The 26,271-nt window shown below is 54.1% G+C and overlaps 1 protein-coding gene across 10 annotated transcripts in view; it reads left to right on the top strand.

Annotated features, from left to right (window-relative positions):
* The window catches only part of Cux1 (cut like homeobox 1), a 328,888-nt gene that overhangs the window by 277,828 nt on the left and 24,789 nt on the right, over nucleotides 1-26,271 (top strand). For 7 of the 10 annotated variants that reach the window (XM_058572241.1, XM_046422854.2, XM_058572240.1 and 4 more), the window contains 3 exons: nucleotides 12,621-12,923; nucleotides 16,304-16,492; nucleotides 21,275-21,539. The exons of the other annotated variants lie outside the window; for them this stretch is intronic. In XM_058572241.1, the coding sequence (XP_058428224.1) occupies nucleotides 12,621-12,923; nucleotides 16,304-16,492; nucleotides 21,275-21,539 (757 nt within the window). The remainder of the gene's footprint in view (nucleotides 1-12,620; nucleotides 12,924-16,303; nucleotides 16,493-21,274; nucleotides 21,540-26,271) is intronic. 10 annotated transcript variants of the gene reach the window in all.

The raw sequence follows: 26,271 nt of genomic DNA, 5'->3' as shown, positions 1-26,271 counted from the left end.
TCGCAGCGCTGGGGCAGAGGAGGTGGCCCTGGGAGGTGGAGAAGGGGACGCTGGGTTTTCTCAGAGTGTGGCCACTGTGTCTGTTGGGAATTTCTTTTAAAGGGAAGCAAGTCCGCAGTGGTGGGCAGGGAGGGGTCCAGCGACAGACAGGCGTGGAGAGGCCCCTGGATCTGCTGGTTGCCTGGTCTTTAATCCTCTTCATTCCTTAAAGCAGGTGATGGATCTCTTTGCCCCCCCAGGGAAGGGAGAAGAAAGCCAGGTGCAAAGAGGGAGGAAAAGGGGAAGGACGAGAGTCCCAGTTAGGGACAATCAGCCTCCCATGTGTCCTTGCTGCTGCACAAATGCCAACCCCTGGGCTTCTTCCCAGTGCAGTGGCAGAGCTGTGGGCGCCAAGTCTTGTCTGCCGTGGAGAATGTCACACCCACCACCATTGTCCATCAGCAGCTGTCTCCTGGAAGACAGCTGCTGCAGGCTGACTCTGCCATGGGTGGCCCAAGGTGCTCCCCTCCCTGTGTGACCTCCATGGGGCTTTGGGGGACCCACAGAGACAGGCCCAGGTGCCTTGATTAGTGCCCACCAGCTGGCACAAGGCTGTGTCCAGGGTCTGGGTACAGGAACTCTGCATTAGGGCTCTGCTGCAGTGTCCTGGTCTAGGCTGTCCATCCCAGGCTTCATGACTGAAGGCCATTCGGGTGGCGTGTCCATGGGAACAGAAGGGCTGGTGGCAGCCCCAGAAGATTTCATGGCTCTGGTCGGAGCTGGCAGAACTCTCCCTTGGGCGCCTCAGCCTGGATCTGTCTTCCTTTTCCCTTTGACGGGAATGAACCCGTGGGAGAGCTGCCGAGTGCTGCGCCTGGTGGGAGGAGAGCACATCGCCTGTGGCCAGTCACACGAGCCTGGACCGCGCCTCAGACCAACTGGGGAAGCCTGGAAAACTGTGTGTGGCCTGGGAAGCACCCCTCCCCAAAACAGATGGCCCCTGATCACAGGGCCTAGGGTGTCACTGGGGCACCACCTGCTAACAGGAGCGAGCGGCCCCTCGTTCGTTTCTTTCCTTCTTGGTGGCAGCCCACACTGGGACGTGTTTCCTATCAAGGATGGCACATTAAAGGACTTCAGGCCAAGGCCAGCAGGGACAGGTTCCTGGATACGGGCACAAGCTGTGTTCCTGGTGGCTGTTCCTGGCACAGGAGCAGTGCTGCGGGAGCCCCGAGGACAGGCCAGGACAGGCCCTGAGAAGGCGCCGGGGGCTCCAGGGTACAGAAGCTGGGATGAGGGGACCACGGCCGGCGGGTGTCGGGAAGAGGCGGAGTCACGAGGCTCATATGGAAGGCTTGCGTCCTTTTGAAGAAATCAGTCAGCTCCCACCCTCACCCCCCTGTTGCCCTCCCCAGAGCCCTCCCTGTCCCTTTGTCTCACGTCCTGCTGGACAGTCACACGTTGGCTGTTTGTCCCACCCAGATGGAGCATGCAGGTGCTGTGCCTTGCTCTTTTCATGCAGCACAACGTCATGGGGACTTCCCTCCTCTGTTCACAGCTACAGGGGATCCTCATCTGGCTGCTCGTCTTATCCAACAGATTACCGCTGAAGGTTTCCGTGTTTCATTTCGCATTGCATGCCGGGGGTAGAGCCCAGGGCCTCCCACACTGGCCACAGCCCAGCTCCTGAGAGATGACTGGGTTGACTCTCTTTCCCCTCTTAAATGGTGCATCATACTCATGCATGATGATGGGGTTCGTTATCACATATTCGCACATGGTCATAATATGATGGCACAATTCCCTCAAATTATGTTGGATTCTGTTCCCTCCCCTTTTGCTCCCCTCCTCTCTCCTTAGGTTGGTTCTTGAGTATGGACCCTCCTGGTGTCCCCATGAGAGTAGCAGACGCGCAGCAGGCTCAGAGGTGGCGTCTAGGGCTGGTCCTCTGCCACTTAGTGATCATGTGGCCTTGGACAAGTGGCTTAGCCTCCCCATGCCTTGGTTTCTTCTTCTATAAAGTGGGAGATTCGAGTCCCTGCCTCCTGGACTGGGGAGGTTTAAATAGGTTCATGTATGAGAGCTTTCAGAGCCATGAGGACTATACAGAGTAAGTGCCGTCTAAATGTTGGCTTTGGGGCCTGGGGGTGCAGCTTGCTGGTAGAGCCCTTGCCTCACTTGTGTGAGGCCCTGGGTTCCATCCCCGGCATCATCAAAGAAATAGCAAGCCAATGAAGGCTGTTCTGCTGCACCTCTGCAAACTCGACTGCTGTGGGTCACTTGGTGGTGCCATAGTAGCCCTAGATTAGAATAGGTCCACACAGTAGGAAGTCCAGTCTCTGCTGGCCCCTCCAATAGAGCTCATCAGGTGTGGTTGTCACTAAGTAGTGGTGCCATGGTCTACTTGACTGATGGGTGACCTGTGTGCAGCTGTCTGGATTCTTGGTCTCCAAGAATTGCCATTCCATCTCTGGAAGTTGCCTATTCGTCCACCGTTCCTTAAATGGACCCAAAATCTTGAGCTTCAAGAGTAAGACTACGGGTCATCATTCAGGCCAGATAGGGTAAACCACTCTAGACTGGGCAGTTGGTAAGGGTGAGTGGTGGCCCAGCCTCCTGTCTGGACCCCAGTACCAGCACTACCCAGGTCAGTGTTTACAGAAGCCCAGTGGGCCCAGGCCCGGCATCTGGACACATCTCTCCCTCCCCGCAGGCTTTCTTTGGGAAAGAAAATTTACGCTACACTGGGCGTTCAGTACCAGAGGCAGAAGTAGGTCATAGGAGAAATGAGGACTTCGGTTTTCAGTGGTTCTGTTCTAGGGAAGGATGAAGAGCCAAAATGCTTTTAAAACTTGTCAGGTAACTTAAGAAAGGGGGTGGAAGTGAGGGTGCAGGACATCTCTTACATGCTGCATGCTGTACTGACGTCCTGAATCTTTAATCAGCAAGTGGGAAAGCCCCACCTTACAGACCAGAAAGCCAGGCCCAGAGGGAGACTGTGTGGTCCCGAGGTCGGTGGTATTGCCACCACACAGATCTGCAGAGGTGAGCCCTGGGGCCCTGATGGCCTGGCTGCCCAAGCAGGTCAAGGGTTGGCCCCTTGAGCCTTACTTAGAGAGATATAAAGCCAGTCTTCAAAACAACAGTTATGAACAAACTGTGTTCAGATCATAACTGGACAAAGTTAAAAGCAGGTCCATGACAAACAAGGAAAGCAGGTGTGTCCCCCAGGATGGTCACCACGTGCTACCGCCAGGGAGCCAGGTGGAGGGAGGGAAGGGACCCACAGCAAGGCAGTGGCACACCAGACCCCCATTTACTAGTCTTGGAAGTGGGGGACTTAGATGGTATCTGGCCTGTGAGGAAGAGGCCGGGCTTCTGTGGAACCCCTTCTTGTCTAAGTTCAATGAGAACAGACACAGTGGCCCGAGGTCCTTGGATCGCTAGGCACAGCCCCGGCCTTCAGCCATCACACTCTCCCTCCAGCACCAGAGCCATCCCGGTTTGTGGAGCCTAGCCTCATTGGATTGGTCCGTGGACCATGCTGTGGTCCCCACAAGTGAAGAGGGAAGTCCCCATGGCACAGTCCCAGTAGGTCAAGATACAGCCAGGCAGTGTCCATCTCCCACTTCATCTTGATTTTATCTTTGTTCTGCACTTTAGAACTGAGTTCCTAAATATAGCCCAAGTCTGAATTGGCAGATGTTGGGTTTGTCCTTTACATAAGGGCCAAAATTAGTCTGTCACTTGGCACCTAAATAAAGCAGGCAAACTGCCTTTGTACCAACTTTGCAATTAGGAGAGACCCAAGTTGCAGCACTTTATTTGATAAGGAAACTCGTGTGGCAGCCATGGCCGCAGCTCTGAAGCCGAAGGCTGAGGGTGAGGACTCAGAGGTCCAGAGGGACCCCCATCCTCACAGCTAGACTTTCTCCTGAGTTAAGGTCAGTGCTATTTCACACAGTTGAAAATACCTCGCAAAATCGGAAAAGAAAATCGATCCCCAGAAGCAGCAGTCAGAGGACACAACAACGGTGACTTGAATTTTTGCAGGAAAAGAAAAATCTGCCCAGAGTGCCTGGAGCTGGGTTAGCTAAGGGACTCCCCAGGGGCAGCAGAAAGATGTTATAATCAATTACCACATCATAACACTGATGTATGATAATTACTGAGTGTTTCTCCTGAGATACTGCAAGCACTTGGCCAGGACGCAGTTCTTTCATGGTCCACTGCCTGATTAATATGCAAATAATAGGCTGATTGCATGATGAATGCAGAAAATGAGCTCGCTGATAACAGGGGCACTGAAGCGGGGAGATGATGAATTACTTCTACCGACTGTCCTACATTAAGTCCCCTTTCCCAACAATTTCACCACAAATTAAGTAAAGCAGTATGGAGAGATTAGGGGATGTGTAAAATAATGTACCTTAATAGCTTTTCTAATACTGTCACATATAACGAAGATGTCACCTGGTTCCTTGTAGGGCCAGACCAGTTCACTCACCTGTGCACTGCACAAAAGACAGGAAGCAGCAGCCACATAGTGTGTGCCACTGGCGGCGGCTGGCCACGGACTCTCTAAGGGACATTCCTTTGCAGCCCAAACCTCATTACTCACACATTGGCTGACTAGCAGCACCGTTGCAAGGGGACAGGATGCTCTGGGGCAGACACAGCCTGCACAGATGGACACTTTGAAGCCCACTGCCCACCATGTGCTGGGGGGAAGGAGAGTCTCTAAGCTACAGGCCTAGAAGGCTCAGGAAGGAAATAATATTTAAGACCACCACTTAGCTCCTCTGGCTGTCAGAAACCCGGGGGAATCAATTCCACCATCAGAATGGCAGTGTGACTGCATGCCAGACTGTGACTTGGTGACTTCGCCTAAAGCCGGAAATGAACCCTGGAGAGAAGAGGGGAGAGAGAGAGATGCTTGCTCACACAGTGATTAATCTTTGATTACAGCAAAGCAATTTCACTGGAGGGTTTGTTTTTTTCCCATCTCAGTAATATATATTTAGACTGTTTGTGTGACATACATTTTCTCTTAATGCATAGGGACGCATTGATAAGTGTTCATACACACACAGCTGGCTTGGTAATAAGGTTATTGAAGGTAATTTAAAAGCATTATTTCTAGGTTGGTATGGATCGCTAGAAAGGCCAAAACAAGGCTAGCCCGTGCCCCTGAAGCACAGCCAGTTGTGCCACCCACTGTCACATCAGCAATCATGCCAGCCTGTGATTTTCTTTCCAAACTTGAATTGTAATTTCAGCAGGCTTTTTAATTTTTAATATTCCCAAACTCTGCTTTGATGTGCATGTTTCCTTAAGAACTTATAGAAGACACGCAGGAAAAATGAGCCCTGAGGGACAGCAGCTGACATCCCAGACCCCTCCAGTGCCACTTGCTCACTGCTGCCCCCAGTGAGCTCCTCCGCCAGGCCCCTCATGCTCCTCAGGTCGGCCCAGGACCCCAGTGGACTTCCCAATGCAGGGGGAGAGCTGCTGACTGCAGGAGTCCAGGGCCTGTAAACATTGGGTTGACTACTAAGCAGTGAGGGGGACAGCAGCCATCCTGGTACTTCCTAATGTGACCAGGCAGCCAGTAAAGACATTTGGAGAGCTGACCCCTGTCCTGGCTCCAGACCCGGCTGTCAGCTCTGACCTGGGCTCTGTCTCTCCAGAGCTGCCCCAGGGCGAGCAGCACCCCTCCCTGTGTGGCCCCAACCACCCCAGCCCGGCCTCGGGTCATCTCAACCCCAGGACAACCTCTGGCTGCTCCAGTTGAGGCCAGACCTGCTGCTCCAGAGTGGCCTTCATGCCTTCATTCTCCTTCTCGCCGGCAGGCCTTGTTCTCTGATCCCTGCCAATCCCCAGCCCTGTCCCAGGGGCGCTGCCTTTGCCCCAGGTCCTGCGTACAGCGCTACTGTGTTCAGACTCGGAAGGACACGGGCCCCTTCTTCAAGTGGCTCTGAGGGGAGATCATGTCTGGGGAGGTTAAACCACCTTGCTTTTATGAAACAAGTGCGTCTCGGCTCCACGCCGGGAGGGTGCCTCTGCAGACTGAATGCGTCGTACTGTGCGCATGCGCACACTCAGGCCCGCGCTGCAGTGTCCCGCGACTGTCTTACTTTAGCCCCAGCGGAGGGACACATGTAAGTGGGAGAGCATGGCCTTCCAGTTTCATAGAAGATGCGCCCCTAGGTCACACCCCCAGCCTTTTCTGCTTGCTCCCCACCGTTGTTGGGGGAAGGGGGAAATATGGCTTGGTGGTTTGCTGAGACTTCCAATGACTTAAGGCAACTGGGGCTGGCCTTGGAGGACAGGAAAATACCTGCTCTGATTTCTGAGGCTGCTGCATGTTGCACGGACCTTCCAAGCAGAGAAAGGCTGTAGAGGCTGTAGGGGCAGTCCTACAGCTGCAAGGCCCCTGCCCTGTTGGCACTGGACAGGGAGCCCCGCAGTGTGGATGGAAGGCCATTCTGTGGTCCGTCACTGCAGTGTTTCTCTCTGTGCCTGAGTACTGTTGCACGTTTCTTTCTTTTGTTTCTTTTTTGATGGACAAATGCCCAGTGGCCCAGAAAGGGGGATGGGTGTGACAGGCTTCTGAAGGCCTCTGTGATGTCTGTCAAAGGAGCTGTGTTTGGGCTCCTGCAAATCAGTCAAAATACCACTCACACCCAAAAGCAGAAAAGTCCACATTTTACATTGGCCGTGTCTTAACAGAGACACTTGACTGTAGGGAGGTGGGGGGATGCCTGGGGGCCAGGAGACTGCCACTAGTGCAGGCAGAGGCAGGGCTCAGCACCCTCAACCCAGCAGCACTGACCTGCTATGCTTAGTTCCAGAGCCCTGGGTGAAAGAGGAGCTCATGTCACCGTGTGATATAGGCCTTGCCCCTGTGGGAACCAAAGATCACGTGAGGTTACTGCTCACATTTGGTGCGGAGGCTCAGTCTGTCTGAAGGGACTGCCCGGCCGTCAGCCCCCCCGGGTGAGGGCTCTCTGAGGTGCCTCCAGGCCGCCTGCCCATTGGAACTATGGCTGGGAAGCGCTCCAGGCTGCTGGCCACCCTCTATGGTTTCTGGAGCTGTCAAAGCTGTGGGCTGGGAAAGCCCTCAGTGCCCTCTGGGGCTGCCAGGGTGCCTGCTGGACTGGAGCTGCCTGCACTGGGCTCCCCAGAACCTGCTGCCCACAGCCCAAGGCTCTTGGCCTCCTCAGGCTCTGGGCTCCCCTTCCCTTTGGTCCCTCCCTCGCGCACATTCCCATGTGCCAAGCCATCACCACCTCCTCTCTTCCCTTGGCCGACTTATCTGTCCTTACAGTCGCTTGGAATCTCCTGGCTTGGCATGGGCTCAGAACCCACACTCTGGACATAATGAAAAGTGGTGCATCAGACCAGCCGCCAGTTAAATAATGTTTGGGTTCTTGTCGGAATGTCACGGAGTACCCTGTCATTTTGTTTCAGCAACTTGTCCTTCTGAATGTGCAGTTCGCCTTATGGCATGCCAGCAGTAAAAATGTCACTTACAATAATTACTTTTTGGTGAAAATGCTTGCTGACTTCCTACCTTCAAGCTGTTTTTTACACAGTGGGGAGATAATAAGAAATGACTTTATCCTGACTGCTCAAATGAACACTAAATGGAATTTGGGTTATTATTACGGCGATAGAGGGCTGGGTATGGAAATTTCAACAGTGGATCGGATAAACTGCAGAGAGATTTGTCTTGGAAAATTGTGGCGGGTGTGCATTTTCAATTGGCTTCTATTGCAAACTCAAGGCAGCTGTTGTTTGCCTGCTGTTTTTGGAATATAATATTTTTCATAATCCTTTTACAGTTCTTGAATGCCTCGTGTATCTCACAGGGCCTTGAGTCACCGTCTCTGCTCTTTGAACTTCCCAACCAAGCTCCTCCTAAGCAAGATTCAACACTGTGCAGGAAAATTTAACCCACACAGATCACTTTCAAATGTAGCACTTCCTGTTACTGTCAGAGTTGGGTGGATCAGCTGCATCTGCATCGCTGGGCTTTTAAGATGCGCGAATTCCCCTTTTTGTGCCAGACCTGCAGACAGCAATCTCCTTGAAAGCAACATTTTTTTTTTTTCATTTCTCTTGTCTCTGATGCTAACAGTGCACGGGCACAGAGTGGGTGCTTTAAAAATGTGTGACGACTAGGTGAGTGGTTGGATGGGTAGATAGATGGATGGATGGATAGATGGACAGACAAATGGATAGGCAGGAGGCTGGGGTGGGTGGGTGAGTAGGTGGATGCATGAATGGATGGACGGATGGATGGATGGGTTAAACAAGTGAAAAGATGGATGAACGGATAGGTGAGTAGGTGGGTGAGTGGATGGATGCATGAATGGATGGATGGACAGACAGTTGGATAGATGGATGGATGGACGGACAGATGGATAGGCAGGTGGGCGGTTAGGTGAGTGTTGGATAGATGGATGGATGGATGGAGGGAGGGAGAAGGCAGGCAGGCTATCCTGGTGACTGGCAGACAACAAAATGGCTAGGAACACAAAGGCTTTCTGCTGCTCTTCTGGTCCCCACCTTTGCTGTGTCCAGGCATAGACCAGATGGCAGTGCCTGGGCTGTGGGGCATGTTCCACCCAGGCTAATAGGAAATGGGGGCAGAATGGGGCACAGCACCCTTGGCATGCTCTCCCTGCATATGTGGTAGGAAGTGTGGTTTGGTCCCCTTCCCTGATGCCATTGTGGATTGGCTTTTTGTGACTTGGCTGAGCTTGTGCATGGTGCCACCTGGGTGGTCTTCCAGGCCTCACCAGCTCTTATCTGGGTGCTGCAGGCCTCCCCAGCACCTCCCACCTGTCTTGCTGTTCTTGAGAGTTCCTGCTCTCTACTAGGGAATAGAATGTGCTTTCCTGCTGTTTAATATTTAAGTCTATCATGTTTCAAACAAAGTGCAAGATAACGCAGTGAGGACGCACCCTCCCAGCACCCAGCTTTAACCTCAGCTTTCAGTCATAACTAAACCGTTATGTTTAAAAGAAACACAACGTGGGAGATGGCGCTGCAGCCCCTGCCTGACTTTGCCCTCCTGGAAGTCAGCCTGCGAGACTGGCATTCTCGGCAACTCAGGAACCAGGGAGCGATGGCCACACAGCAAGCTTACGCTTTCTGCCCCTGTTGACCTATGCTGCTACTAAGCCACACCGGCCTTCAGGGCTCCTCTTGTCAAATTTATCCCAGGTGGCTCCAAGTCTTATGTTCCCCCTGCTATCGGGAGCTCGTAGGCCACTGTGTGAAGGCTCAGATCCCTCACCTCCTGGTGGTGGGGGCTAGTTCCAGCCCCAGGTATTTTGGACGAAGCCTCAATAAACACTCTGTGCCCAGTGAGCGACTTTGGGAGAGAAGAACTGCTGGGGTGCAGGTAGCCCCATCCTAGATAGACCCGTCCCCATCATAGGACCCAAACACAGACACTCCACAGAGGGGTTCCCAGACCCTGCACAGCGCAGCCCTGGGCCTCTTGCTGCACTAAGTTACATTCGTGCTTCAGACCCACCAGGCACTGCCTCCCCCCAGGCTTTCTGCATCCTGCTCCAGCCATCTAGAACTTTCTCCCTTCTTCCTCACCACCCTCTCCCTCTGCCTAGCTGCTGATTCTTGATTCTGTATGAGAGTCACCAGAAGTGACCCTCTGAGGGTCCCCTCCCAGGGAGATGTTCATTGTCATTTAGGTGCATCCTGTTCCCAACCAGGCAGGGCCACCCCTGTCCCATTCTTGGGGCCTGATCACTCAGACAGGAGGACAGAGCAGGGAATGACCAGCCTCCATTCCCTAAGTAGGTTTTTATCAAAGTATGACTCATGCAGGAAAATGTACTCTTCATGCAGAGAACTGTCCTGTGAAGGGTTTTGTGGGATTTTAAAAATATGGTCTCTTTTTGTGAGTGTCGTATGAATTCAACAGTCACGGTTGACAATTCCATTGTCCCCCAGATACCCCACTGCCCCTTTGTGATTGCCTTAGCAGCCACTGGTCTGCCTTAGCTTTTTTCTAGAACATCATCTAGATGCACCTGTGGGGTGTGGCCTTTGGAGTCCATAGCCAGCGTCTCAGTCACGTGTCAGGAACTGTGGACAAAATAGCAGTAAGTCGCGAGAGACTTATGTTAAATGTGGGCCTTTATATAAACAAGTACGCCTCAATACAGTTTAATAGCCACTCTTTTTTTTAAATGTCAGATTCATGCCACATTTACTTAGCGGCAGTCTCATGGCAGGCCGTTCCTTGTGACAGCCCTGTCCATAGCTGTCAGGTGGGGAGACCAGGGGCCCCTCCAGGGTGACCAGGAAGGTCCAGCATCATTGCTGTCAGCAGAGCCGCCATGACAGTGGCCCTTCCCAGCCCAGAACTTCATGCCCAGCTTCAGACGCCTCCCCTTGTCTTGTGTAATCGCTGCAGAGCCTGGAGCAGAGCCTCTTGCCTTCCAAGTGGGCCTTACTGGGGTGGGGGTGGGGGGGAGAAGGAAGCCATGTTTCCTCTGTGCTGTCCAGAGCCACACAGGCCACTGCCCTCTCCCTGCCCAGGTCCCCAACAGGACCCTGAGCTTGGCCTGGTCATGCTAGTTCTGCTAGTCCTGCCACCAGGACCACAGTACTTCCCAGAAGCTCTCTGGAGGGCTGGCCCCATGCGTGCTCCAGGCTTCGAACCCACAGTACCTGGGGTGGGCTCAGCCTTTGTCTGCAGCCATGGTTGGGCGCTCCGGGGGACGCCAGCCGTGTGTGCTGAGTGCCCCCCACCAGTTCTCTCTTCCAGGCTGAGAATTCCTAGAAGAGGGAACTGTGGGGCCCCTGGAGGTATTTGGTGAGCTCTGCCTGTGCAAACGCCCAAACCAGGCAGGGAGGCAAGGAAGCCGCCAGCATCCGGGGTCTATGAGCCAGGCGGCCATGCTTTCGACCTTGCTGTGGGTTAAAGGACACAAACCTGAGGAGAAATCTGTTTATCATGTGGGGATTCATGCTGTCCCTGACAGTGCACAGGACCAAGATGGATGATCTGCCAAATTGGTCCCTCGCATGGGTGAATCAGGGCAAATTTACAGTACGATTCCTTCGCTGCTTCAGATACAAAAACAACATTTGCTGGGTTTTATATCCAGTTGTCTGGTGACCCGGGGGTGAGCAGAGAAAAGCAATCCGATTTGTAGGATTCATATTGCCTTAAAGATGGATACAGACCATCTCTGCCTGTCACGTCTGTCTCTTTTACATTTCTCGCAAACCAGTTTGGTTGTTTTTTTAACCTGATTCTCCAGGCTGGGGACACAGCTTTCTGTGATGGGGGACTTTATACTCGTTCAGGACAATAAGCAGGTTTATCAGGTTGAATTTTAGCTGTCTTACCTGGGGTCTTAGGGTTTCCAGGTATCCACATAGAACGCACCTGTCACTTGGAATACAGTCCCATATGGGAAATGAAATCAAATTCTTCCCACTGTGACATTCCCTCTTTAGTCAGGGGACAGTTTGGGAGTGTCTGCCTACGTGCTAATGTTCCCAAGGGGCCTGCTGGGGCCTGAGGGAGTAGCAAGAAGAAGACCTTGAGGCCCAGCCCTCTGTGCCAAGCCACATGCGTGGCACTGAGGGGCTCGCCACGTGTGGGGCTCGGTGGGGTGGAGACTATGCCAGACCCCAAGCTGGCCAGGGCAGGCTGGCCTTGTGGGTAGGACCCCGGTGCTGAGTCATCTCACGTTTCCTCCCCAACAGTTCTTCTCTGTCTTTGGAAGTGGCCAGTCTATCCAACCCCCCAGAACTCCACTGAAGCCTGTTGTGTCCTGTCCCAGATGAAGAGAAGTCCGGGGCAGCATCCCCCCTGTACCCCAGCAGCACCCAGCACAGCAGAGGCCCTCGTAAGCGGAGGAGCCTGTGAAAGCTGACAGCCTGCCCTGGCCAGTCACTCTCAGTGAGGGTCACAGCACGGAGGGACAAAGAAGTTCGTGTTCCCAAACCAGTGATACAGGGATCCCCGGGGGCTTGGTACAGAGTGGACGTTCCTTGGATCTCCCCATCTCTACCAGAGTTGGTGACCCCTCAGGCAGTCACAGTGTACCACTCCAAGCTCCCAAGACCTGAGTCCCTCCGTGCCACCATGGGACCAGCAGCCAGACCTTGGGTTCAAGGGTCTTCATACTGTGGTGACCACACATCAAGACAGCCCTCATTTAAATAATCTATCCATTCTTTTTATTCTGGAAAATACAAAATAATTACACAAGTTATAATGTAGCCACAGTCCTTCTGAATTATTAGAATTATGGGTTTCATTAGAAGAAATCATGACAGTGATAACACATGATTAATATGACAGATATTTCTTAGCAGAATGCCCTGATATTAAGCCTTCAGAAACCTTTTATTTAAACCTCTAGGTTTTTTTTTTCTTGTTAGTGTTATTTTTGTTCTTTTAATACAGAAAATTAGAGGTTACTCTCAGTCAAAAAACTGTGCAACAACGTGCAAAGATCCATCGACTTTCACACTGCGTGGCTCCGACACGGGTGTTTAATTAGCGTTTCCTTGGGAAGGAAAGGAGATGTACGTGGTGAAAGACAGCTATTCTCAGCTGCGGCTCTTCGTGTATTTAATTGCAGAAAGCACTCCAAAGACCTCCGCCAGCTGCAGCCCTGCCCCCGAGTCCCCGATGAGTTCCAGTGAGTCCGTGAAGAGTCTGACGGAGCTGGTCCAGCAGCCCTGTCCCCCCATCGAGACCAGTAAAGATGGCAAACCACCAGAACCCACCGACCCGCCGGCTCCAGACTCCCAGCCTACAACCCCTCTGCCTCTCTCTGGTCACTCGGCCCTCAGCATCCAAGAGCTAGTAGCCATGTCTCCAGAGCTGGACACCTACGGCATAACCAAGAGGGTTAAGGAGGTGCTGACGGACAACAACCTTGGTAGGTGCCCATTCCAGCTGTTTCCTCCCTGAGGTGACATGATGAGTGGGGGGAGTAGCTGGGGGCGCCCCGGTAAGGACACTCGCTTGGCACGCACAGGGCCCTGCTCGCATGCCCGGCAGTGCAAAGAAATACGTAAATAACACGAACCATCTTAACCGCCCTGCAGCTATGGACACTGAGGGGCTCATGCAGGAACTAGAGCCCTGTAGGTCAGTCCCAACCCCTCTCCTCCCCAGGACCTGGTGGCCCACTCAGACCATCCTCAGTGGGCACCAGACCTAAGTAGATCACTCAGCCCCTCAGCATCAGTGGCTTCCTAGAGAAGGCTGAGCGCCTGGGTCCCCGCCAGCCAGCTCCCAGCTTTGTGTCTGGTGTGGGATCAGCGCTCGCACGCCTCGGTGAAACCGGCATGCTCCCTGGCCGCTGGCCACCGTCCTGGGTCTTGCTATGGTCCTGCCGCCTCATGAAACCATCTCCAGGTAGCCCAGGAGAGCTAAGACTGTCACCTTCCCTTGGTGTCAGGCCCCGGCCAATGTGCTGCAGCCTCCTGGGCACTGCCTGAGGTAGCTCCCTAAGGGCGCTGTGTCACCCCTGGGCCATAGCTGGGGCCCTCGGAAGACGGGTGTCTCACCACATCCCACCACAGTGCCCTTGCAGCGTCATTGGGCAGAGACTGGAAGCAGCCTCCTGGCCCTTAGGCCCCCCCTTATTTTCCAGATGGAAACACGAGGAGGGACGCAGCATCCCCACTGCTGGGACGGCTGATAACCACAGGGGGCTGGGATTTGGTTGGGACCTTCAGAAGGCGCCTGTGTGTCTGTTTTCTCACAGGAAATGAGAGTGGACTGGGGTAGCTGAGGTCAGTTGGCTGACCTGGTGTGTACAGCCTGGGCTCAGAGCCCCCACCCCAGCTTTGTGTAATACATTTGTCCAGATAGCAAGGAGAAGTGGCACCCACTGAGAATGTCTGTAATTAATTTAATTCATAAAAATGAAAATGTAGCTGTTCGCTTTAGCACATGGCCCGAGTCCCTGTGTTCCTGGGTTATTAAAATGTGCAGGAATCCTAGGCTTGAGTTGGCCCCTCCTTCAGTTTTATCCCAAGTCCAAGGAAGCAGACCTGGTACGACACCCCTGCCCGCCCTGGATAGGAAGCATGTAAACAGAATCCACCCAAGAAAATTCTCATTTTAAAACCCCAACTGGCAAAAGCAGAGTTAAGAGACGCAGACAAACCCTGACTCCCCACTAGGCCCACCTTCCACCTCTGCGTCCTTGCAGGAGACTTAGTTGGTGCTCGTCATACACAGCCTGAGCAGCACCCCGCAGGCTGCAGAGCTTCCAAATGTGCAAAGCACAGACCAGTGATCTGGGGAAGGGCTGCTCCCCAGACCAGGGGCTGCCTCCTCTGTGAGCAGGAACTTCCGGAAAAGCCCACAGCAGTCCCTGGACTTGGCCTTCAGAGGCAGTCCCTGGGTTGCTCTGCCTGGTCTCAGTGATGCAGGAACAGCAGCTCCCTTCCAATGGGGCTCTTGGTGGAGTTGGGACCCCAGAGAGGCCACCTAGGGCTGAACTCGGCAGCAGAGCTAGCCCTTGGTCAAGACCCAGTGTCCTCCCAGCTTGGCCTGGGGTTTTGGCTTGTTCACAGTCAGTCCCTTGAAACGTGCCAAATGGGTGCGTGTGGGTGCTTCTGGGTAAGGGTCTGTTGCTTCCTTCAGGGTCTCAGACAGAAAAATGATTGAGACCCACAGCCAGTTACGCTCTCAAAGTGATGCAGATAATTTTCTAAGAATAATCACTCGATAGTTTTCCCCCAGGGAGGCCCAGAAAATAGAAACGAGCTTTTTGTACGTACCGCTCTCCCGACAGAGCAATAGCGAGCTCCGCGGAATGAAGAGAGATTAGTGTGCCCCATTAGAATTAAGTAAAATTTATTTAAATCAACTACAACAACAACAAAACAAAAAAAAAAAAACACCTGGCAAGGACTTGGGCATTTACAGGCTCAATGAAGAGTGTGCAGAAGCCGTTGTTTGGTTTTTAGGTTTGGTTTTGTGGAGTTGGGGATCGAACATGCCAGCCAAGCCCTTCACCACTGAGTGACACCCTCAGCCCCAGTAAATTTACCTTTAAAAATTAAAATGACTCCCAGCAGCTCAGGAGGCTGAGACAGGAGGGTCATGGGTTCAAAGCCTTCACCAGCAACAGTGAGGTCCTGTCTCTAAATAAAATACAAAATAGGGCTGGGATGTGGCTCAGTGGTCAGTGCCCTGAGTACAATCCCTGCTACCCCAAGGTAAATAAGTAAATAAAATGACTGATATAAAAATATTTTTTCTATAATCAGAAGCTCTTCGTATGATACACCTTCACCTGGAGGACCCACATTTCACAGGCAGAGCCTGTGAGGTTTTCTTCCTCACCTTACTTGGGAGCTCAGGATAGTGTTTCCGTTTCCCAGAGGGTGAACTTGGCCCTGAAGGGTCTCCCTGCTGCCGTGGGGAATCAAGGCTCCTTGCCCAAGAAGTCCATGTTCTGGACACTTGGTGGAGCCAGCTGCTGGCCTCTCTGGCCCCGTCTCCATTTCCACCTGATGAGTCCCATTCACTGAGCTCCTCCCATTCAGGTCAGGGGAAGCGGTGGCTCTCCCCACCCACAGCCGCAGGCCCTGGAAGAAGCTGACCTTCCTCCAGGCCTGTGAGCCCTGCAGACTGGGCACTGCTACACTCTCCACAGCCACAGGGCTCTGTAACCCCCGCCTGGGAGAAGAAAGGGCACCAGGAGGGATGCAATCAGCTAGGGCCGGGCCTGCAGGAGCGGCTGCCTGCCTAGGCAAAGCTGGGATGCTCCCTCCTCTCTCCAGCTGTGACCCTGGTCAAGTGCCCTGTCTTCCCAGCAAGACCCATAACGCTGCTAATCAAGAAGAGACACAGGCACTGCTGGGCAGGAACCCAGGAGGGTCGCCCTGTGCTATTACTTGGGCTTGGGGACTTAACTGCCTCTGAGAAATGCCCCAGGTGGCATCGAGACTCAGTTCATCGGGTGCCTGAAGGCTTTTCTGAGAGAAGCATCACGTGTTGGGTAAACACGGAACGCAGGCCTGGTGCCAGCTCCCTTGCCAGTGGGGTCTTTTGCCAGTGTTTGGGGGCTGGGGTGTGCTCAGTGGCCGAGCACTTCCTAGCATGCATGAGGCCCTGGGTCCATCCCCAGCACCACAAAAAGAAAAGAAATGTTTCTGCAAAGGACTGGCTCTGAGCCAGGCCCCAGCTGGCCAGACTGTGGACCACTGAACCCGTGACTGATTTTAACTTGACCCTACTTGTCTTCCCAGATCCCTGGCCCTTGGTGACCGTCTCTTGCTTCCATTTTCCCTGTAGGTCAGCGCTTGTTTGGGGAGACCATCCTGGGGCTCACCCAAGGCTCCGTCTCTGACCTCCTTGCCCGCCCTAAACCCTGGCACAAGCTCAGTCTGAAGGGACGGGAGCCCTTTGTCCGGATGCAGCTGTGGCTAAATGATCCCAACAACGTGGAGAAGCTGATGGACATGAAGCGGATGGAGAAGAAAGGTAACCCCACCCCCCACCGCCCAGGGGGGGCTCCTCCTTCACGACAGCTGTTTGGTTGGTTGGTTGGTTTTATCGCAGGTACCCAGAAACCCAGAACTTTGCGCATGCCAGGCCAGCCCTTTGTCACTGAACGACACCAGCAGGCCCTTTCTTTAAGTCCTTCACACAGAGCTAATGAGGCCATGGGTCCCTGTCCAAGGCACTATAGGGCAGGGCAGAGGGTTCGGGGGTAATCTTCAGCTGATGAATACCTGAGAGGACTGGGAAGACCCGTGGCTGCCTCTGACCAGCAGCCTGAATGTGAACTCTCTTACCACTGAGGGCAAAGCACAGGTGACAGCTTATTTGCTTGTGGGTGGGGTGTTCAAGTGTCTGCTGCACATGTACCACATGCTAGCCACTTCCCTGTGTTATTGGAGAGACGGGTAGATTAGGAAACTCGAGTTCAGAGAGGTTGGTGCCTCCACTGAGGTAACCCAGCCTGGTCTCCTGCAGTGGAGAGCTGCATCTGCGCCATCTCCCTGAGCGCTACCAGGGCCCCCATTCCCTCCCATCACCTTCCGTAGCCCACGGGGTGATGAGTCCAAATCCCTCAGGTGCACATGGATACCAGTGATAACCACCCTCCTCTCAGCTAATGCAGAGGGACTTAACACGGTATGGCCATCACCAGCACCCATGTGGCTCTGCCTGGCCCCACACCCAGGGCACCTTAGCCCAAGGTGGGTGGGGAGCCCAGGCTGGTAGCCTCCTAATTCCCCAGGAGAGTCCATCCCAGCAGCCCTGCTCGCCCCCAACCAGGGAATGGGCTGGGGCTCCAAGGAGCAGCGTCCGAGCGCCCTCTCCAGAGCCCTCTGGACCTGGGTCTTTTGCCAGCAGCTCCGTTCCCAGTGCTTCCCCTGGCCGGGTCCTGTGCTGGAGCTTCACTGACCCACCTCCCCGAGCAGCTTAGGTGCCCGCATGTGGAGAGGTGAGCATGGGTGCTGAGAGGGTGGCCTGAGAGGAGCAGGGGCAGCATTCACCCGCAGGGCCACCTGATCCACACTGGCCCTGTGCTGCCATCCTGCCAAGGGCTGCCACTCCTGGGGTCCCAGGGCATTGCCTGGGCTGTGGCATTCCAGCCATCAGAGGGCCCCTCAGACCTAGGTGTGTGGACCAAGGCCACAGCCTCTTGGGCAGCTCCAGATGGCGCTACAGTCCCAGCGGCCTGGCACCACACCACGTTAGGGAAGTCCCACTAAAAGCAGAGTGATAGCGTCCAGAACCCCACACCCCCAAGCGCTCTGCCAGCCAAGGAGCCCAGGGCTGCTCTTGCCCAGCGAGTTCCCAGCCACCTCCCGAGCAGCGGGTTTCCCTCTGTATATCAGGAGAGGGGAGGGCCTGAGTCCACTGTTCTCCACTGTGTTTCCCATCCTGGGCTGGTAGGAAAGGACCTCAGTCCCCACAGATCTGCAGGGGCTCCCCAGGCTCTGCACCTCCTTCCACACTGGCTCTTGGCGCCATCTTGTGTTGCCAAAGAGTCACTGTCTCAGCAGGGCCTGGGCCTCCCAGCATGCCAGGTCCCCGAGCTGTCCCATTGTGGTGTCATTCACTGGGGCTGCTCACTTGCGAAGCCGGTCACTCACACAGCAGGTGCCTGAGCCCAGTCCTCCCTCAGTGCCACGGGTCACTGCCAACTCCTGGGCCCTCCCAGTGCAAGGGGAGGGCCCTGGGCACCAGGCAGTCTAGGCTTGTTTCTGTCTGGCCCTTGACTAGACTGTACTGATATTTTATGGAGGAAATTTACCTTCTCAATTGTTCTATGGTCGTACTAATAAAATGTCAGGTGAGCTAAGCACCACCCCTGCCTAAACTCCTACCCTTGCAAACTGAGGGTAAAAATGCTAACTTCTCCAGGCCGTGACTATTAGAAAGAGTGCAGCTGTTCACACCTGTAATTCCAGCTACGCAGAAAGCTGAGGCAGGAAGATCCCCCAAGTTTAAGGCCAGCCTGGGCAACTTAGTGAGACCCTGTCTCAAAATAAAATTTTCAAGGGCTAGAGGTGTAGCTCAGTGGTAGAGCACTTGCCTAACATGCACGAGGTCCTGGGTTTGATTCACTATACGGGCTGCGGGGTGGGGACTTAGCTTAACAAGTGCTCATTAAATGAGTTGTATTCCTTCAAATTAATGTGCCCAGTCGAGCCTTGCGTCGCATGCTGAAGGGCTGGGTTCAGTCTCTATGACCACACAAATTTTAAACAGAAAGTTAGCCTCTGCTGCAGATCATGCAGACCACATAACCACAGGGACCCTGTGCTGCTTCTCCCTCAGAGCTTCATCTCTTCTCCCGCAAGAGCTGATGTGTCCTTCCTCCCCTGTGTCTGTTTCACTCAAACCCCTGCCGCCTTCTCTTATCTCCCTCACATTGGTGGCCCGATGACCCAGGCTTCTCCTCCAACGTTCATCTGAGGCCTGAGTGCCATCTTGCTGTGGCCCCCACTGGACTCTGTTCAGGGCCTGCCCCTTCCGCAGCCGGACAGCAGGCCTCGGCCCTGTCCCTTACCTGCCATGTGACCTCCAGTGAAGTCTTGAAACCCGCCATACTTCCGTTTCCTCACCTATAAACTGAACACATAGGGGTTGCTCTCCCCAAGGTCCACTGGGGAGGGAGCGAGTGGCTGCTGCTATGGCTGGAGGTGCCTCTCGTCCCAGTCAGGGCTTCATATCTTCTGTCGCTCACAAGGGCTGGGGAAGAACTCCAGGCTCCCATCCAGTGTCCACGGGAAGATGGGTGCAGGGGGTTCCTTTCCAGAGCAGAGCAGAGTTGAAGCATGGTGGGCAGTGACCAGCACACAGGGCAGAGGAAAAGGTGAAGCCTAGAACCTCGGCACCAGCAGTGCCCAGGCCTGCCATCCACCCAGGCACATCCCCCCTCACCAGGCACGACCCCCCACAGCAGGCACCACTAGGCCTACCCCCGACTCCGCTCATTGGCCACCCGGGTCCTCCTCCCCCAGCCCCTCCAGGCAGCCTGCGAAGCCCCCCAGCCCCAGGCCTCGCTGTAACCTCATGCTGCCGCCTCAGCCAGTCCAGCAGACGGGCTGTGCGCCTCCCTGTCTCGGTCACCCACAGCCTCCTGCTCACTCTCTGCTTGTTCTAAAGACCATGGCCTTGGGATCATGGCCTTCCTCCATGTCCCCGGTCCTGCCTCAGCCAGGGGACTCTACTCCCCACACAGAAGGCCCACCAGACCTGTCCAGCACCTGGGCCTCAAGTCCTTTAACATCCTCAGCCCTTGGCTATGCCCCAAACTCCTCTGCTCCTGGATCTTAAGCCCTGGTACCCAGCTCCCTCTGCCTGTATCTCCTTCCCCAGGCCTCGAGTCCACAGCACCCCCCATCCCTCCAGCCACCGTGCTCCTCTCCCATCTCCCCCTCCTCCCTGGGCTGCTGGGTCTTGTGGAGTCTGCATACTGGGCTGCTTCTGCTCCCAGGTGGCATCTCCAGCTTCCCTGAAGTCCCTCATTACGCTTCCCAGCCCCGCCTGGCCCTCAGGCCCAGTGCCCGTGACTTCCCGGCACAACTTCATTCTCTCCTCCTGCCTTCCCCTGAGGACAGAAGATGCGTTGGCCCCACCTGGAGCCCACACCTGGCCCCCCTCCCTCCTCCACCCCACTCAAACCATCTTCACCTTCCCAGCAGCCAGCTTGCTCTCTCTGTCACCTCCCCTCGGTGCAGGGACAGCATCTGCCAGCTCAGCCCTGGACTTGCCCTCGAGAAGCCACCCCGCCTCTCCCCTCTTATGGCTCAGCCTCTTGGGGCGTGACCCCTGCTGGCCACCCCAGCTTCCCAGGGTCTGCCCGCCACAACCTCATGTCTCCATCCCCCTCCTAATCAACTGCATCCAAGGGACACCTGGGTCCTCGCCACACACTCCTCCTGCAGCATCTGATGCCTCCTTCAGCCCCTCTGGGATCCCACCGTGCCCTGGCTGTCCTCCCAGCCTCTGTGGCCCTCGTGGCCTCTCCCTGGAAGCACTGTTGTGTGCTGGTGTCCACCACGGTTCTTTTCTGACCCCTCACCTTCTCCTTGTCATTGGCTTCTAGATAGCGTCTATTCCTGTGGTCGGTCCCCTAAGGCCCTCTGTGACCCAAACTGTCCTCCTAAGCTACTTGGTTAAAATCCTTCCATTTCACTCATTGCCGTCAGCGCAGAGATCAGCCTGGGCCCGTCCTGGCCCTGCCCACGCTCAGCTTCTTGTTCTACATCGCCTTCCACCACCACTGCCCACTGTGTGCACGCTCATGCACGCATGCACATGCCCACAGTTAGCCCAGTTCACGCCTTCCTGGTCCACGCTGCTCTGCTGTCCAACAGCCCTCTCTGTCTCACGGCCAGCATTTTCTGGTTATTCCCTCCTGTCCTTCAAGATATCTCCCCAGCAAAGCAGAGCCCTTCGGCCCACCCCAGTCCAGCCCATTGCCATCCCTCCATGTCCCTCCACAACGCCTGCAGCTGCCTCCCTGTCCCACTCCACTCTGGACATCCATCTGGATCCTTCTCTGCAGCCCCCATTGAATTGTCAGGTTGTGCAGGGACAGCCAGGGACCCATGTGACGTCAGAGCAGGGCCCCTGTTGTGCGTGTGTCTGGGATCAGCATGGTTCTAGTGCAGGCACGTGGAGGTGCCCTCCACACAGCACCAGCAGGCTGGTGACACACTGTCACCCTTACGCAGGGGGCCAGGGCGCCGGGCTGCCTGGCTGGAGACCTTGGCCTCACTCTGGTGTCTGTCCCCACAGCCTACATGAAGCGAAGGCACAGCTCCGTCAGCGACAGCCAGCCCTGTGAACCCCCCGCGGTGGGCATTGACTACAGCCAGGGTGCCAGTCCCCAGCCACAGCACCAGCTGAAGAAGCCCCGCGTGGTGCTGGCTCCCGAAGAGAAGGAGGCTCTGAAGCGAGCCTATCAGCAGAAGCCATACCCGTCACCAAAAACCATCGAGGAGCTCGCCACCCAGCTCAACCTGAAGACCAGCACCGTCATCAACTGGTTCCACAACTACAGGTACGGCCTGCTGCACCCTGGAATCCCAAGCCCTCTGCGTGGGTGGGTGGGGGTTCCATGTTGTCTGATGGGCAGTTTTAACTCCAAGGCTGAAGGGCCAGCTCCTTCCTATCAGTGTCACATAGTCACAGTCCACATCTGCTGTGACCAGGAAAATGTTACCTCTCAACGGTATCATTCAGCAAGGGACAGCGTAGGCAATTATTAGGTCCCCTGGTAGTGAGCGTTTCTTTCATGGTAATTTTGTGTCTTCTCAGGGTCTTTAAAGTATTGTTTTCAAAATCAGCTTGATTAGTTTTGTAACGAAATAGCTGAGAACCTTCCTAGGGAAAGTTCAAGAGTTGACCGGGATTTCCTGAGTGGCCACTAGGTCTGAGTGAGTGTTCTCACCAACGTCCCACCCTTGGTCCTCACAAGCACATGGGTGTGGGGCTGTCTTCATTCTGCAGAGAGCTCGAGGAGGCTGAGCAGGTGAGGGCCCAGGGCTCTGCAGGCAGGAGCCTGGAAACCCACTGAAGGACCCTGAAGGACCCTAAGCCAGAGCTACAACCACACTCCTGCTGCCAGCAACTAGGAGTCCCAGAACCTGTTATAAGTGCTGGTTTTCAAGGGAATGTCATTTTCTCTGTGACTCAATAAAACTGGAGCAGGCACTTCTGGGTGATCCACGTGACATGGCACATGATTAGCCAGGGCAGGTGGGGATCTCACAACTGCTCACCCAGAACAAGTGGCAGCAGCAGAGGATCACAGGCCCCTGGGGACCCGAGGGAGGAGTCTGGCTGGGCCTCCCCCACCCATAAGTTCTGCTTGGGTCTCTAAAGGGCCAGTAAACCACCTGGGTTCTGCATAAGGAGGGGAATTTTAAAATAGGAGCCAAACCACACCCTGATTACTAGGGAAGGCTGAGTCATGAGCGGGCCCGAAAGCCTGCTACCAGAGCCCTCGGGCCAAGCAGACTGCTCCAGCCAGGCAGCACTGGCCCTGGGCTGTCTCCTCGAGGACAGAGAAAGTACAGGGACACTACACAAACAGCACCTTCACCCCACGTTCACCCGTCAGATCAAAACAGGCAGACGGAGGCCAGCAGTTAGGGTCCTGTTGCTCCCCAACCATGAAACAGAGGAGAGCAAATGGAAATGTGGGCCAGGTTTGCTGGCCCTGCCAGGGTCGGGCAGTGCCTCTGCAGGTCTGTCACAGTCCTATGAGGAGCCTGACTCTCAGTGTCATGTGGAAGCCCTGGAGCTCTAGAGGGCTAAGGATCTGGACGCAGGTGCTTCAAGCCCACAGACCATCTTGAGCCATTCCCCTGCCCTGCTGGTGGCTTCTCCCAGAGCCCCCCACTGGCCTCCTGGCCAGCGTGCTCCTCAGATTCCCCAGCTGCTGTCCCTTGGCTTGCCAGCCTCTGACAGCCACACTAATGCCCATCCCATGGTGGCCAGCCAGCCATTGTGGACATCCTCTCTTTTGCACTTAGCAAAAGCAAATTCAACCACCCACCCTTGGCAGAAACAGAGGGAGGGGGGGAAAGTCGCAGGACTTCTGAACTGTGACGATGAGCCTTCACGTCATGCACAACAAAGTGGCTGGGCCAAGTCAAGTGGAGACCAAGGGCCACGACAGGTTCAGCCACCGAGATCTGGAGGAGGGGCAAGAGGGGCAGGGCTGCACATGTGGACTCAAGTAGGAGAACTAGATAAATTAAGTCCCGTGAATTAGAAGCTAGCACCAGGTCCTTTCAGATGGCCGGCTGGGGCACAGCTCAGTGATAGAGCACCTTCCAGCATGCATAGGCCCCGGGGTTCCACATCCCACCAAAAAATAAAGGCCCAAGGTTCAGAGAGCCGAGTCCCTCGCCTGCAGCGGGCAAACTTAAAAGCCAAGGTTCTCCCCAAGTACTCTCCCTGGCTTCAGGTAACTCTCCCTAGAGACCCTCAGCGCTGAGCAGCTGGCCCTGGGTAAGCCACCAGGCTCACTGCAAGAGCTGGCCCATGCCCTGAGTGTGTTAAAATCCTAAGGTAGGTTTTGACCTGCCTTCCAAGGGGTCAAACAGGGAAAGTTGATTTTCTCTGTCCCACTGGGACCCTCACTTGGGGTCCGTTAATGCCCTCATCCAAAAAAATACAGCTTTTCCCTTATCTTATCCTGAGGGAATTAGAAATATCTCAAGCTGACCCTGTCCCCAGGAATGCAGAACACACCAAGGACACTGGCCTCCTCTGGAACAACAGGTTCACTCAGTGGAAACTGCTGATCCTTAAATGCCATGGCATCTGCCAGCCTGTGCAACTTGTCAAAACTAGAACCAGGGCTGGGGATTAGCTCCGTGGACTTCGTGTTCAATCCCAGCACCCAAATTAATAAATTATGTTTTAAAAAAATAGCCAGGCATGGTGGCACACATCTGTAATCCAAGCAACTGGGGAGGCTGAGGCAGGAGGATCACAGTTCAAGGCCAGCCTCAGCAACTTAGTGAGACCCTGTCTCCAAATGAAAAAAAAAAGAAAAAACAAAAATAGAACCACTCCTAGAACCCCATCTTTCTACATGGAAGATAATATTCCTAATTCTAGGTTTTTGGTTTTACCGTGCTAGGGATTGAACCCAGGGCCTCATGCACACTAGGCAAATTCTCTACCTCTAATCTGTCCCCCAGCCCAAGAAAATATTCCTTATGAACATGGAGACAAGTCTTAAGCAGAGAAGGATGAGTCTCTCTCCTATCTGTTGAGCACATCTCATTTGCCAAACACTGGGCCATGCGTTTAGTAGCTGTTTCATCTCATGCCGTCTTCCAGCCTGCATTGAAGGACTGCCTCTGGCCCTTTTTACAGAGAAGGGTCCCAGGAGTCAACCAAGCTGCAAGTGTAAAAGCCAGGGCCCATGCCCCAGGCGTCAGCCTGCCTTCCTGCCAGCCCTGGCCCCGCTATCTCACGCTCAACTGTGTGCCCGCTAACTCACGCTCAACTGTGTGCCTTCTCTTGTGTAAGAGGCAGCTGGGCAGTAAGAAGAGTTACTGTTCCTGTTGGTCTACTTTGTGTCCAATATTATACATCTAATACCTTATTTCATCTTTATAACTGCTCAGCAAGGAAGAAAGTGTTCTCTCATTTTTCAGATAAGAAAACTAAAGCTTAAAGGTCAAACTGTCTTGTCCAAGTTGCACGTCCAGTGCAGAGCCAGATTGCAAACTTGGTTCCAAGATGCCTGCACTCTGTTTGGGGCCTGGCAAGAACCAAACCTTAGCTGCCTGTCACCTCCTAACAGGGCAGGGTGGTACTGGCTGCTCACTCGCCAGGCCTTCTCACTGCCAAGGGGCTTGGAAGCCAGTCAAGAGCAGGGCCACCCTCCCAGCACAGCACCAGGACTGATCATGGCAGCTGCCATTCCCAGGCCCCCCTTATTGTCCCAGGGAAGTGGGGAATCTTGTTTCCCCAGAGAACTTGCTGGGGGCTTCTCAGAACCCTGCCTTTTGAACCATATCTCAAGAATCTTAGGACAAGATTCTGAGCTCACTCATGTGCACGAAGCAAATAGTTGCAGAACAGGTTGACAGATACCCCCAGAGTTCTGATGTCCTGGACAGAACCGCAGCTCTCCACTTCCTGGCTCCACGAGGCCCAGGTGCAGGACCTGGCTGACCGCAGGCTTTCCAGACTATCCTCTTTATTGAGTCATAAGCACTGCAGAAAACCTCCCAAGCATGCCTAACCCTGGGGCTTGGTGCAAGACGCTGGCTTGGTGCTAATTTGCCCCACAAGGCTTTTCCAACAGTGGACATGTGCACATTTTCAGAGGCTTTTTCAGCCCTCTGGAGAAATGCCTGGAGAGAAGGCCTGTGGAGGCTCATACTGTGAGTGTGGTGGGAAGAAGAACTGGTGCCCTTTCATTGGCACCACCAAGGGTTCCAAAGTAGGGAAGACCATGGCTTCCAATGCCAGTTCTTTCTTAAAGGGAAGACACACACACACACACACACCACCTGCAGTAGGTAGCAGCGGTTCAGTACAGTACCCGAGCATGTCTTCTACTGTAGGTGGAGAAGGCTGGGTTAAGACCTGCGTAAGCTGGGTTGCAGCTCAGCGGCAGAGTGCTTGCCCAGCATGCACAAGGTCTTGGGTTCGATACCCAGTACAGCAAAAGAAAAAAAAAAAAACTGCTTGAACAGTTGGAACATACTTGGTGCTCTCTGTGGAATCAAGTGTCCATTTCCTCACCTTCTCCATTCAGAGAGGAGATTTGGTCCAAAACACAATTTGGAGACCAACAGAGTAGAAGGATACCAGGGAGAAAGAAGGAGAGGAGGAAGAAAAGGGGAGGTACTGGAGAATGAAAGTGACCAAATTATGTTACATGCGTGTATTAATGTCACAATAAATCTCATTATTATGTATATTTTAGTGCACCAACAAAAAAGAACAAAGTGGGGCTGCAGTTGTGGCTCTGCGGTTGTGGCTCTGCGGTTGTGGCTCAGCGGTAGAGCACTTGCCTTGCACATGAGGCCTTGGATGCGATCCTCAGCACTACATAAAAATAAATAAATAAAAATAAAGATATTGTGTCCATCTACAATTAAATTTTTTTAATTTAAAAAAAAAGAATAAATTAAAAAAATAAAAAATATACAATTTGGTGATCTCTTACTAGAAGCCCCTGACCTTCTGTGGCTTAGAGCTTGAAGTGGAAGATCCCCACTTTGGGCGCTGACCAATAACTGGTTTTCTCCCATGAG

Source organism: Marmota monax, unplaced genomic scaffold, assembly GCF_021218885.2.
Source record: "Marmota monax isolate L192 unplaced genomic scaffold, Marmota_monax_Labrador192_F-V1.1 WCK01_AAM20220418_F8-fsc00237, whole genome shotgun sequence".
Classification (NCBI taxonomy): Eukaryota; Metazoa; Chordata; class Mammalia; order Rodentia; family Sciuridae; genus Marmota; species Marmota monax.
Note: the sequence above shows the minus strand (reverse complement) of the source record. Positions and strands in the feature narration are given on the sequence as shown.